This window comes from Dermacentor andersoni, chromosome 8 (genome assembly GCF_023375885.2).
Source record: "Dermacentor andersoni chromosome 8, qqDerAnde1_hic_scaffold, whole genome shotgun sequence".
Lineage (NCBI taxonomy): Eukaryota > Metazoa > Arthropoda > Arachnida > Ixodida > Ixodidae > Dermacentor > Dermacentor andersoni.
In genome coordinates this window covers 113,252,222-113,265,923 of record NC_092821.1, presented here as the reverse complement: position 1 = coordinate 113,265,923, position 13,702 = coordinate 113,252,222, and the positions used below count along the sequence as shown (strand labels likewise).

The 13,702-nt window shown below is 46.6% G+C and overlaps 1 protein-coding gene across 4 annotated transcripts in view; it reads right to left on the bottom strand.

The window, feature by feature from the left end:
- The window catches only part of LOC126529210 (uncharacterized), a 43,206-nt gene extending 34,013 nt beyond the window's left edge, over positions 1–9,193 (bottom strand). Inside the window, exons 1-4 of one of the 4 annotated variants that reach the window (XM_055069682.1) lie at positions 8,936–9,193; positions 5,864–8,587; positions 4,666–4,885; positions 2,313–2,504 (exon numbers count right to left, since the gene is read on the bottom strand). In XM_055069682.1, coding sequence (XP_054925657.1) covers positions 2,313–2,504; positions 4,666–4,885; positions 5,864–8,587; positions 8,936–8,986 — 3,187 coding nt within the window. In that variant the 5' untranslated portion in view covers positions 8,987–9,193. Of the gene's footprint in view, positions 1–2,312; positions 2,505–4,665; positions 4,886–5,863; positions 8,588–8,935 lie in introns of those variants that run through there. The other 3 variants (XM_055069681.2, XM_050176809.3, XM_055069683.1) reach the window with 3 other exon arrangements.
- Positions 9,194–13,702: the final 4,509 nt, after the last annotated feature.

Genomic DNA, 13,702 nt, shown 5'->3' with positions numbered 1-13,702 from the left:
AACCCAGTAAAGCCACAGAACACCTGGTAAAGCGTGTGCAAAACCCCGTTTCCGTTTCCTGTTGTACAGCGCCACCTGTGGTCGCATACTTTAGTTCACGACGCCACCGCTATGCTTATTTCCGTAGCACTGTGGAAGGTACAGTTTCCCTTCTCTAAGTTTGTATAGGTGTTCTGTGGTAGAGCCCACTTGGTTACTGAAATAATAGGCCTGTATTGTTTGGTTGAGCTCCGCGCCGCCAGGTGGCACCACCGACTCGGGTGCACACGCTTACGCCTCTGATACCCGGGCTATCTGCCAGCGGTAACAATTTTGCGGGAAAAACTAAACTTCTCCAATCGAAAAATGCGCCGGTAGAAGTATTGCATACTTTTTTAAAATGTTCAAATCATGCAGTTCGGGCTATAATTTGTCCGCAACAGTGCCTATTTTCACCACCTCCTTGTGTTGCTGTAAAACGAGAAAAATAAATAAAATTCATTCGCTCGTCAATGGCACAAACGCGCTACTCGTTGGTCCAGTGCCAATGGTGTTCTGCTCCTGAGCACAATGTAGAAGGCTCGCTTACTGTTTGGTCGCGGCGGCCGCATTGTCGGCGGCAGAATGCAAAAAAAAAAAAAGAAAAAAAAATGCTCGGGTAGAATTATTTAGGTTTCAGCCATAACGAGTTCCAGGTGGTAAAAAATTAACTGGAAGCTCTGCCACATAATGTCACTCCTAGCGCAATGTGTCGGAGCGCTAAAATTCCCATATAACTTACGAATTTAAATATCGGATTCAACTTATGCCCTTTAAACAGCTAATTTACTAACTATAGCTTTCAAAACCAGCACGGGGGATATAGAGATGCTATAGATGGCGGCCGTGGATGAAATTTGACTGGCGGCAGCCATTTAACGTTCAGGCCACGCTTGAGTTTCGCCTTCTACCTTCATCGGAATGAAATCGTAGCGGCTGCGAATTGAACCTCCAACTTCGCACACAGTAGCAGTACGTTAAAGCCACTTTGGCGTTGTGGCGTGTTGTCATTCACAAGTCAAGAATAGCCTCGATCTACATGAAAAAAAAAAAAACACAAACGAAGGCAAAACACAAACGAGCGTTGTTTCGTCTGACTTGCCGTCCTCTGTATTGTGCTTTTTTTAAATTCTTGACAGTGCGACACCATGTGGCCGTCTCTTTTGCACATCTCATATACAGTACTTACTCACTCACAATCTAGGCCAGCCTCGATTCTAAGCCGATTTATCAAGTTTCGATGGGTAGTAAAAGAGAAACAAATGCGTTACTCGAATGCAAGCCGACCAAGAGAACAGTAATCGACAACAACCTCAAGGTGCAAAGGACACCTATTAGCGATTTCCAGCGCCAGCCATGTGATTGCCCGGGCTCAATATAGGCACCACCATACTGACATGAAGTGCTCGGTGCAAGCTTCTCGCCGAAATCAAACACTGGAAAATTTGGCAGAGGCGCTTAAGACTGCTTACGTGTCGGAATGCGAAAGCATTACACCGTTTGTAGACCTCGGAGCGTCATGTACGAGCTCATTTTGTACTCTCGTGACGTGGCACCACCTCAGCCCCATTGGCTGCGTCCGTCACGTGCTCAATGACGACACACTAGGCGCACCTTTAGTCAGCCAGAACCGTCGAGCCGACATGGTGACGGGGAAGCGCGCTCGTCTCGGATCCCGGAGGCCCGGGCATCCAGACAGAAATGTACAACATTTTATTTTCAAAGCTATTAATTTTCTTTGTTTAAAGAGAGAGATAGAGAAATAGAAGAGAGGAAAGGCAGGGAGGTTAACCAGACGCTCGTCCGGTTTGCTACCTTGCACTGGTGCACTGGGGGAAGGGATATGGAGACGGAGAGAGAGAGAGAGAGAGAGAGAGCACAGTTTCTCGCACAACTTTGTTTAGAGGAAATTGGCTTAGAAATTGGACGTCAATCCCAGCGTCTTTTGAAACGTTTTTACTCTTTGCGCCATCGGTCGTTTTTGGTGCTGGCCATCTTTCGGTCACGCCGACTACGACGAATGTTTTACGTAATGGCGCACCTAATGCTTCCGTTTTAAAATAACGATCGTTAAAGTAAGCTGTAGTGGTGTGTGACAGTGGCTAGTAATGGCTACAGTACTGTCCTTGTTGCGGACTTTAGTGGCGAACCGTTTTTTAATATCCGCATTGATCCTAACCATATTCCCGAATCTGTGCCGATCAGACAGTTTTGCAAGTAATCTGAGAAAAAAGATGCTATTCGTCAAGATTCTATTAAATACGGCAAATAATTGCGCTTTTAAAGGCACCCACCGCGCGGCGGCTGAAGCGAGTAGACGGTGCTGGTGAAGACAGGAAGGCGGTTGCCCTCCAGGTCCGTGACCACAGCGGTGCCCCGGTCGATGCGATCCTGGAGGTCCGTTCGTGCCGCCAGAAGTGCAGACTTATCCACGTCCAGCGATGGCGTCTTCACTGGAACCATGTCGGCTTCCACGATGATGCTACCTGAAATCAACGGAATGCGAGCAACGATGTATCAAAGGTGGAGGACGCAATAAGAACAGGGCTTGCAAACACTATAGCTTTGGCATTCAAAACTGGACGGCTTTCTTTTTTTTTTCATTATGCACAGCGTGCAAGAAAATGTGTGATGCGATTGTCATCATGCAGCACGTGCAAAAAAAATGTGTGATACGAGACGCTTTATTTGGTCCTGTCGGTGACTCTGCGTCAAAAGGAGGACTTCGTTTGACAACTTGCAAAAAAGAAAAAAAGAAGCACCTTTACTCATGCGTGTGAGCCGCTGGTATGGTTTCCCGAAGGAACAAGGATTGTGCCAAGCGAAATCTAGAGCATTTTACTTTTGTAACTATGGGACACTGGAAAGATATATATGCAGGAACGCGTTCCTGCATATCGGTACGACACTATTAGGGGGTGGATCAACGGATGGGCCTGAGTGCCGGAATAACTCGCATGTAGCTCGCACCTTAACTAAACAACTAAATAACCAACCACCTCTCGGATAATGTGACACCAACTCTCTGATAGTGTGATACAACAGTCTGAAAGTGTCATAGTATCACACTTGCAATAAACAACTCACAAGTGTGATAATTGTGCATTTGTGGCGTTGTGGCTGTGATCGGGCAGCGAAATTTTGGGCAGCAAGGATGGGTCCTGTGACAATTCAGCAAGCCTAATTAATGCCATTGCATACTGAGTGTAGTTGTTTTACTTGTCTTGAGTGGTCTTTGAAAGCTATAATCAGAGTTGATTATCTGCCTTTTATCGTTTTAAAACTGAATGTTATTAGACTTAGCCTCAGGCTGCTTACCGGTTCTTGTGCTGATTAGCACTGTCCTCAACATGAACGGAAACACATGCGAGTATTGAAAGTTATGCTAGGGAATCACGGGCTTGGAAATGTTGTCAGCGAAGGGCAGAATTGATTGCAGATTTCTGAAGCTCTGTTGTCCTTTAATATAGAGGGTGCCAAAGCCAACGTTAGCCAAGCAGTTCAGCTAAAATATGTTTAAAAAAACACGGTGCGAGATACTATTTCAACACCTATTGTGCTCGGTCGTCAAATCTCTGACACACGAACACCGCAGGCTTCATTTTATCTTGCAGCATGTCTTTTAAATTATTTTTTTTTCTGTTGAACAGCTTGGCTAACGTTAGCTGGGCCACACGGTATGAAAGAAAGTTATCGAATGGACCTCAAAGGGGATGGTGAAAAGAGCAGCATGGTCGATGTATCGCTTTGTAAACCTTCCTTGTAAACTGGAGCGAAGTGATAGAATCACCTACAGGGCATATTTGAAGCGTAACTCCTGCGAGAATTACGCATGTAGGGTTGTTGGACACAAACCACAACCACCAGTAACTTAAGGCGAACGTTCTATCTGCGTATATCTAGAGAAAAAAAATCTGGCTCTACTGCCTGCGTTGATTTTCATAAGTTAATGAAAAAAAATGCATGGAAATAATACGCAGTATAGGATTTTTTCTTTCAAGTTCGTCTTTGTTACACTCGACCATCGCTTTGGTATCATTCGTTACTATTTTTGAAGTTGAATAAGGAAATAAAATTTCAGGAAGATGGAGTCTTGAATAGTTGGATAACAATAGAAGATTCAGTATGGAGCACTAGTTTCTACTAAGGGACTACGTTTGTAGAAGCGTCGCCGCCAAACCAAGTCCCCTTGTCGAAACCGTCGGACCGGACTGAAGCTTGTCCTTGTTCGTCGACTGTTATAACTGAATATGGCTTATCATATTAAACGTGCATATGTAACCGTTTAATTTGGGCCAGCGGAGGAAAATGGCGGCTGACCGCTGCAGAAGTCTAAAGAGAGCGGTAAGGTTTCGTAAATTTAAGACATGGGTAAATTGACAATCTATAAGAGGAGGCTGCGTTCTCTTCAGTTCACCTAAACAAGTTGATAATGATGGTAATAAATGCTGCATTAATGTCACTTGAACGCGCATTACTGGTGCAGTATTGCAGCGAGTCTGCTAGGTGCACTTTGCTCCGAGTAACTTCTCGAACTAGGGTGAATAATGACAAATTGCCAAACTAACGAGAAAAAAAAAAGACCAGAAGAAGCGCTACAAAAGATGCTGTACGTCCCGCTTTAGCATAAATAACGCGGGCTCTCACCGGGCAGTACGCGGACGTTTCTAACTCCCGGAAGGGGAACTCTGAGCAAGACACTCAGCTGACGCCGGATGTGCTCCCGGAACTGCCACTCCCGGCCCCGCACGCATGCGCCGTAGTCGGCATCCAGTCCGAGGCGCACGCGGACGCCATTGACGCTGGGGTAAGCTTCCGGTGGCTCCGTGGCATGGGGCGTCACTTCCGGCTGTCTCTTTCCTGTTCCCTACAGCATGGTGATGTGCCCGGAAAGTTATACCGAGCTTAGCTTTTAGGCACGAATGACTACAAGTATGAAGGGTTACATGTGATGTGAACTGAGTGCACAGTTCTCGTCTTCACGTTCAATAGGTTTCACGATAGTGAACATTGCATCTAGCAATGGAAAACTTTTTTTCGCGGTAGGAACAAATGACGTTTTAATAAGGTTGCAGGAGTGGTTCCCTATTTAACTACACTTCCAAGTTATCGTACCATCTAACACCATGCAATTAGTCTGATCGGACACAAATTTTTAAACTTCTTTATTAAGTCATCATCACGTAGAAGAGTTTACAACTCGCTATCGTTTTTAGCATGTTGCGGTGAACCCACTTTTTTTACCTAAAATGCGAGCGTCAATCAATTGCCAATGTGTTTATTAATTTCTGGTCAATTCTCACTGTGCCCACTTTAATACTCGCTCCGTTTTCATGCAGGTTACGACCTACCTGGCACACAATGTTTTCTTCTCGCGCGACATGGTAACTATTTCAAGATTCCAGGCCCAAGGAGGCCACACATCCTTAGGAAATTAAGTGTGGTTGATGCGGAGTGAGAGAGTCGCCAGAAATATCAGTGTATTTCACTTCGAACGTTACACGGATCGACACAATGTCGCGTACTCTGAAAACAACGTAGCCTATACAAAACACTTGCCACATTGCGTCAACCCTAACATCAGCCATACAATAATACATACTACTAGGTCTTTACCGACTCAGTTCATTTGATTTGTTTTGTGGACTGCTCATTGTTGAGGCGTTGCAGCTTCAGTGCGATATCATGCTGTCTGCTGTTTACTTAATGGACGTGGTAGCCGTTTGTTGCCAGAAAACATCTTTCTCGACTGTTTGTTATCGGCAATACTACGGCCGAGGGAATGCTGCAGTTTTAGTTTTGATATTTGAGGTTGAAGTTGTGACAAGTTATGCAGAAATTTTACCTTGGGATCAATTCCGGAGTTCGGCGGACCGCCTGCTTGTGACGTCGAAGACTGCGATGGAGACGAGGATCTCCCAACGTCGACGGTCACAGCCTCCCTTTCGCCTAGAGTGGCAGCAGCCGTCTGTTGTGACGCCAAATGTAACGTGGTATATAGCGTTGTCCTTTCTATGGCCGCGTCTTGAGTTGGTGGCGTTAATTCAACAGTGAGGAGCGCGTCCTTGGTTGTCGTCATCGTGGGATGTAAACTTTCCGCATGCGTTGAGATTACACCTCTGATTTCTCGGTCGGTAAATGCTACATCTTCTGATGTGAGTGGCAGCGAGGAGGGTTGCATTGTTATCAACACTGTGAGTAATGGCATTAAGGTTGTGGTTTCTTCTAGCGTTAGACCGCGATCGGCTGATGTTCCGCTAGGGTGCAAGTCTACAGGTGATGTTACTTGAGTGGTGTCACTATCCTGCTCCTCGGTCGTGTGGTGCCATGATGTTGACCATGGTGTACGAGTTGCTTGCAGAGTAGAAACTTCCGAATCGGAGTTTGTTTTAAAGAACTGCCTCACTTTGTCGCCTCCGGATGTCATCAACTGGGACGGGTCAGTGGACATCTCTTTATGCACTTCGGTGCCTCGAGTGACCACTTTTGGGGAGAGTGTAACATCACGTACCTCTGTGGTTTGCTTCGTTATCAGAGGTGTACGTGATTCATAATTGAAGCGAGTGCCAGTAGATACTGCGCTACCTAGTAAAGTGGAAGGTTGGGTAGCTTCTGCTGTCTGTGGCCGGTTGGTCGAAGTGAAGCGTTCAGTTTCCACAAGGAGCATCATGGTCGTTGAACCTACGATTGGTTGTCCATTCTTCGTTTGCCCTTCAGAGCTCTCTACAAGAGCATGAGTTAATAGATGACCATTTCGGTTCGCAACTGGCTGTTCACTTCGTAGTTTTGTAGGTATCGACATTGTGTTTGTGCCAGGATCAGTCTGAGAAGGGCTAGAGTTAGTAGTTGATGTCGTGATGGTACTGAATGATTCAGCCGCCCTCGGATGCCTAGCTAGCAGCCTCGTACTTTGGCCATCGGTGACTTCGCCGTCTAGGATCTGCTCGTATTCGACGTAGCTTGCTGTGCTCCAATATGTCACTGCACTAGGAAATTTCGTTTCTGTAAGAATGTCTTTAGTTGCTGTGCTCCCTAAGTTCATTTCTTTCACTGGCTCCGTTTCAAATCCAGTTGTGTTTGGTATAGCGGAAAGAGCCGTCATGGTTGCTTTAGTAGTGCTTTTATCAATATCGCCGAATGCTTGATATGTCCTATTGTTGGTCTGCGTTAGTGATTTCGCAGAGTTCATTATTTCATGCAGTGTATTTTCGGATGAAGAAGCTCCACGACCGTCATAAGGCACAAAGAAACAGCCGTTGCATTTTCTTGCGAGTTTTCTTGTTGTACTTGCGCCAGAAGTATGTGTTGTTAATTCAAAAGAATGGCGTTCACTGGATGCTTTCAAAGTACTATCATCCAAATTATTTGCATATGGCGTTGTAGTTGACGTTTCTGCCAACTTCATTATGTTACCGTTTTCAGAAGCAGTCTCTTCACTCGAAAGCTCGACGCTCACATTTCCTGGAGAAGCTAGAACTACTTGAGCAACTATGTTTGACATTTCATCAGTCTCTGAAATGTCTTTGAGCTCGACGTTACTAGTTCTTGATCGTGTCCTTGCAGCAGGAAACGCATCCATTGCTTCAAATATCTGACCTTTAGCTGTGACAGAGGTCACATAGAAACTAATGGGAAGTTGAGCATGACTTGAAGTTCGCGACGCCGCAAGGCCTGCTTCCGCTGTGGCCGCGTGCGTTGATGAAACTTCAGTGTCAATCGCGGACGATTGCGTGTTCCGCCCTGCAAATGTCTCGGAGCTTTCAGTTAGAGTGCTGCCACCAACTCTCGAAACGGCAACGTCCGGCACCGTCACGCGTGCATTTGCAGCATCCCCGAGCTCCCGAAAACGCCTGCGCGACCGCGTGGCGAAATCACCAACGCCCGAAAAAACGCCGCCGTCTCCTCCTCCTCCGGCGGAACGTAGAATCAAAACACTCGCCACCCATTTGACGTCCGTGTCATCCGAAGCGGTCGGGGCCTTGTGCTCGTTTCCATCGAAAACGACGTGGTTTGTCGTTGTGTTTACTTGTTCCTTGACCGCCTCTTCGCGCGGAAACATGCGAGCCATCGCGTGGGCACTGCGACCAGTTTTGGGCAGCCCTCGCTGAAAGTGTAGTTCTCGGCGGACAGCTGTCGTTTGGGGAAAACTTTCCTCCGGCGAGTCAGGCGAGTTTGTCGAACTCGTCCGTCTCCCGACGCTCGCTTCGGTCGTCGCTGCTCCGTTTTCTTCCGAGGTCGCGGGCGCGGGTGCCGCGACAAGTCTGGCGTAGGTGGATGACAAACTCGTTGCGTAACCTTCCTTCGTGGGTCTCGCTTCATGCTTCGTCTGAATCTGCTTGATGCTTCGAGGGAACGCTGGTGGCGGCTTTGCTTTTGCGTGAGCCTTCTTTAGTCTTTCCTTGAGCGTTCGAAGTAAACTACTCGGATTTCTCAAGTTCGCTGGCATCGCGCTTGCGACAGCTGCAGAACTCCATGACGGCGAGTCGGGGTGGCGAGTCGAGACAAATTTGTTTTTAGGACACGGACACGCACTCGAGGACTTGCAAGTGTCGGCTGCCTGTCGCAGTGCCTGCAGCCAGTTGAACAAACTCAAAATTAGTTTCGGACGAATAACACGACCCGCAGAAGGCGCCCATCGCCTGGCGCAACTATATTCCCAGGCTTGGACCGCAAACTAAGTTTACTCGGAACACACACACAACAAGAAAGAAACGTTTTTAAGACATCTGAGACGCAATGACTACGTTTAAAACGCATGCTTTCTTACGCTTGCTTTTTTCTGCCTTTTCATGGTTACCTGTACATGCGAAAAACGCCCCAAAAAAGAATTTCAAGCGTAGTAAGTTAAGAAGTGAGGAGATATGAGTGTTGCGATAAAAAGAAAATGTGCTACTGAGCACGAGTGGAGACTACTCACGGATAATGTATGATAGCCAGATGGCGGGAAGGACACGCCACCAAGCAGCATAATAGGCAACAGTAACCTGTCGTGGAAAACACGTTTCTTAAAGATTTCGTTTGCATCATCACATCAGTAATAATCATGTATATCTATGCACTTTATTTCATTTTTTTTTAGTTCGATGCAAGGTTCCACATTGCAAAAGGCTGCTGTAAGTGAAAAGCGTTACGTTTTGGGCGAGTTGGTTGTACATGGTTCTTATTAGACTTTTGCGCGCACAAAAACAGGACGTCCAACGAAGAAGGGACACACGACATGCGCAAACTTTAACTGGAGTTGAAGTTCGCGCATGTTGTGTGTCCCTTCTTCGTTCGACGTCCTGCCTTTGTGCGCGCAAAAGTCTAATAAGAACCCTGTTGTAAGTGGGCAGTTTCAAGCACTACTTCGGTAGGTCAATGCCCACGCGTGCGACGGTTCCCCGCCTCTGTTTACTCAGGCCAACATTATCGTTTTTCTTATTTCCAATACTGTGAGCCCTGCCAGGCTGTTACAGGGTGGGAATACAGAGCACAAAGTTCACGCAAAGAACGCAGTCAAGTTTTCTTCAAAACAGTCAACCCTGTTATTGCTCGGAAACACACAAGAATTCAAGTTATTCCACTCAACAATTGTCTTGACAATGAAAGAGCGCTTAAAGACATCAACTCTTCGCACATAAGGCATTATAGCGTAATTGTGGTCAGTTCGTGGTGAAACCCTTCCAGGAGGCTTAACGACCTCGAATGAGCAAATTGTATTCGAAATACATGAGAGGTAGTGTTTTCACACAGATCGAAATAGGTCGCATTTCAATGCAGCTACATGAAGCGCCAATCATCGTGCGAGGAGAAAAACAACAGTACCAGCGTTATTGTGGTTGTCATGTGCATAGAAGGCGTGTGAACAAACAAAGAAGCACGCAGTACAAAGTTCACCTGTTGAGACACGCAGGCATTTGCACTGGTTCCTAAAAAGATAATAACGGTGTTTTCACCACGATGTAGCTCAATTTTTTTAAAGTCTAGGCATGCAAGAAGTCTAGATATGCTAAGGGCTGTCTACTTCTAGACATGCAAAATGTGGAGCCGACCACAAGAGCTTTCAAAGAAATGGAAGCTACGGAAAAAAAATGTAAATTTTCCGGTGAATTTTCTACTTACCTTGATCTATACGTGAGAAAGAGTGTAGTTATACGGCAAAGTATCCACGTGACATTTTCGATTCGAGAATTAGAGAGTCACAAAAATCAGTGAGTATAAGAGTGCACCTTTTTCTCGTTTACCAACGACGCCAATTGTTCAACAGCGCCGAGAAAGCTGGCAGAAGCGTCAATAATGGCAGAACGAGTGCGGCTTCACCTGTTGATTGGGAGAGCGTCACACTGCAGATGTGGAGATTCTCCGGATACGTGTTGCCGAATACTCACCGCGTGACATATCCCATTGAACGGTGTGTGCTCGCAGAGCGGTTCGTTTAGTGTGTTTCGAGCAGCACGCGTCACCCCGACACCCAAAAGCGCTAAGAAAACAACTTGCGTGCTGCTGTACGTCGGATTCAATCGATCCATTTCTTCGGGGTCCCGCGAACTGGATCTAGCGTGATGCGTGGGTGTGCGATAGACGCGCGCACCTTCGCCCGGTCACTCAGCAGGTACGAAACAAGCAATCGAAATGGGAGGATAAAAACAAATGCGAACAAGAAACAAAGCAACGTCACCAACGAACGAGCGAAGGCGGTGCGGTTGTCAACAGCAACGGAGGTAGTGCCGACATAGCCGTCGATGAGCTGTTGCTTGGGGTCAGTTGTTTTGTTTTTCTCTTTCCTTAGTTTTCGGGGAGGAGAGGAGAGAGGAGGAAGGGCACTGCTAGGAAGGAGGAGCAGAAAAAAAAAAGTGGATGTGTAGCAATGCGGTGACGCTGTTTTCACTCAGGTGGCGCTCTTGAGTGGCTCTCTGCTTGGAGTTTTCCGAAGTTGAGCTGATTGTTGAAGGTGAAGGTTTATCTTATCACCTTTTTAACCTTACGAAGTTCTTTTTTTCTGTTTACGTCGTTGCTTTGGCACAGAAAAATATAACCCACGCACCCAAACAACGAGAGGGTTCTATTTTCGGATCTGTGACATGCTTATTTCTGTTGCCGTTGTAATGTATCTTATATATTATTTAAAGTAACAACAATAACAACATCTAATGTCGTTATATTACTTTCTAAAAGTGTCTTTATAAAATATCGTATGATAAAATTTTGCCTTCACTGGAACACTAACCCAAAAGCATGCTTCACTGCACATCACGAAAAACCACTACACACACAAGCAGAGGCGACAATATAGAGTTCTGGAAGTCCTCGTTGCGTAACATTTCCGCAGCCTGGTACCCTGCGATTTTCCCTCAGTACGGTGAGTTATACTAAAGTGACAAGCCCGAGTATCATCTTTTCTTGTACACCAGGGGAACACATTTACCAACTAGAGCATGGTGGAAGCTTGAGGAACATCTTCACGTGACGCACTGTCTCTTTTTTTACCCTGGAGAGCCAAACAATTGATCCCAATACAAAACTTGAAGCGCGTCCTTCCAGAATTTGAAAACAGTTTCCAGGCAAGTAAAAATTAGACGCTGCTAATTTATTCAGGGCAATAAATGGTAACCACTTTCTCCCAGAAAACCGGAAATGAACTACCGAAGATCGCAACTGTTACTGTGATGATAAATGTTCAGGTTTCATGCACGAATCGCAGTCGGACATGTCCATCTTGGAGGATTGGTCAAGAACAGGTACACACCAAGACACGCGTATTGAGGGGCTAAGTCAAAGAAAATAAACTAAATCGAAGGATCCGTTAAGTATAATTCAACTATGCATTAACTGATAGGTGCATGTTAGAGATGTATGTGAGCCAACATATACGTTCCCGTTTTATGTAGACAATAATTTGTTTGTAAACGGAGAACAAAGGTGTGCATACTTGGTCAACACGCAAGGGTCATATGAGCCCGGTCGCTGATACTTTCATTCGGCGCGCACAACCGTTTTATATATATATCCACAAAAATATCCGTCGAAAGAGCGACCGACTCAACAGCACTCAGCAGCCAGCCAGCCACGCCAAACCCAGAACTATTAACGGGAAAGTAGACAAAGAAAGCTTCACATTGAGACACAACCTTCAAACCTGGTCACCGAGGAAATTGCTCATTCTCACCATAACTAGAAGCCCGAAAGCGACGACAACAGCGCTTGAAAGCAGTGCAGCTGTCGTCGCCACGGCAGCTTGACTTCCTGCATTCACTTGCGGTCTCACAAAACGGAGACCGGCTGACCGGCTGCTTGAGCCGAAACAGTTATAGATGCAGAGCTGCGGTATTGAAGTTGCCACGAAACGTCGTCCTACGTCAGGGTTTTATATAGCCCACTGAGCGGGTGCGATCTCTCACAAAGAGCCACGAATGCGGGCACTGTGCTGCCGGTGTTTACGCACTTCATTTTGTTTTTGAAAGTAAACATCGGAGACGCTGTTAATAGCTCCGAGGTGCCTGCAGGCGATGATAAGACACGGTTGGGAGCGTGTAGGTAGCGTCAGGTCGAGAAAGCATCGCGTCGTGGCCCTCAGAGCGAACATATACAGTCGGCGCCACACTTGTGTAGAGCGCGGGAACGGCGGCTGCCGGACCACTCCGCAGCCAGCCAGCGCCGTATAACCGTAGTGGCTTGGCCCGAGATTAGACGCCTCGGCCACGCGAGCAGAGATGCCTATCTCGAGCCCAGCACCTACCATCAGGCGTCACTGGCTGGCTGCGCAGCGCTCCGGCAGCCGCCGTTCCCGCGCTCTACACAAGAGTGACGCCGACTGTACATACATACTTGCGCAAGCGAACGGCCTCGTCCGGTGCTCCGTCTTGTTACATATACGCGCATTCTATCCATCTCACTGCCTTTGTTTTGAGGCACGTGCCCCCCTCCTGATCCGCTAGCCTATACCGGTTTTCCCAGGTGGTAGAGCGACCGCCTCCGGAAACCCATTGGTGTCGGGTTCGATCCCCGGAATAAGACAATAGGACGATTCCCGCAATAGGACCATGACTGCGTAGCATAATATAAAACTCGTATACAAGCTTTTGTATAGTTTCGTGCTGTATTCGGGTGGATGAGTTTTTTTTTTTCATCACATACGACGAGCAGATCTTTAGTGGTGCGCTGTGCGAGTTCTGAGCTGGCAGTACGGCGACGACGTAAGAAGCGAGTGAGTAGAAATGACAAGAACCATGACGCCACCGATCACATTAATGAAATCCACGATGTCTGAATTAATGGAGACATTGGATTCACAGTTACTGAGCCATGAGAAAGTGAGGAAGAGAGAGAAAGCGAGGAGATGAGAGGCCTGGAGGTCAACCTAACGAGCATCTACTCTACCTAGTCTAGTCTAGACCACCTTACACTAGGGGTTAGAGAAAATTCGGAAAGGAACGCGTGTATTTCATATTGCTCTAAAAACAACCTAAAGAACAAGTAATATTTCATTACCGTGAAGTTAAGTATTTAACTCGTTAGGACAGGTGGTTGACATGAAGAGGAAGACAAAAGAAAGAACATGACGTTTGTAGATGCTAATGGCGGGACAGGGAAGCGTAACGTGTTTTTATGCAATTTATTACGTGATATGTACTAATTTTTTTTCCAGAGTGACACACTGGGCAGATACATGCCGGAACAGTTTGAGGAGACCCGGGAGAGGATTCGT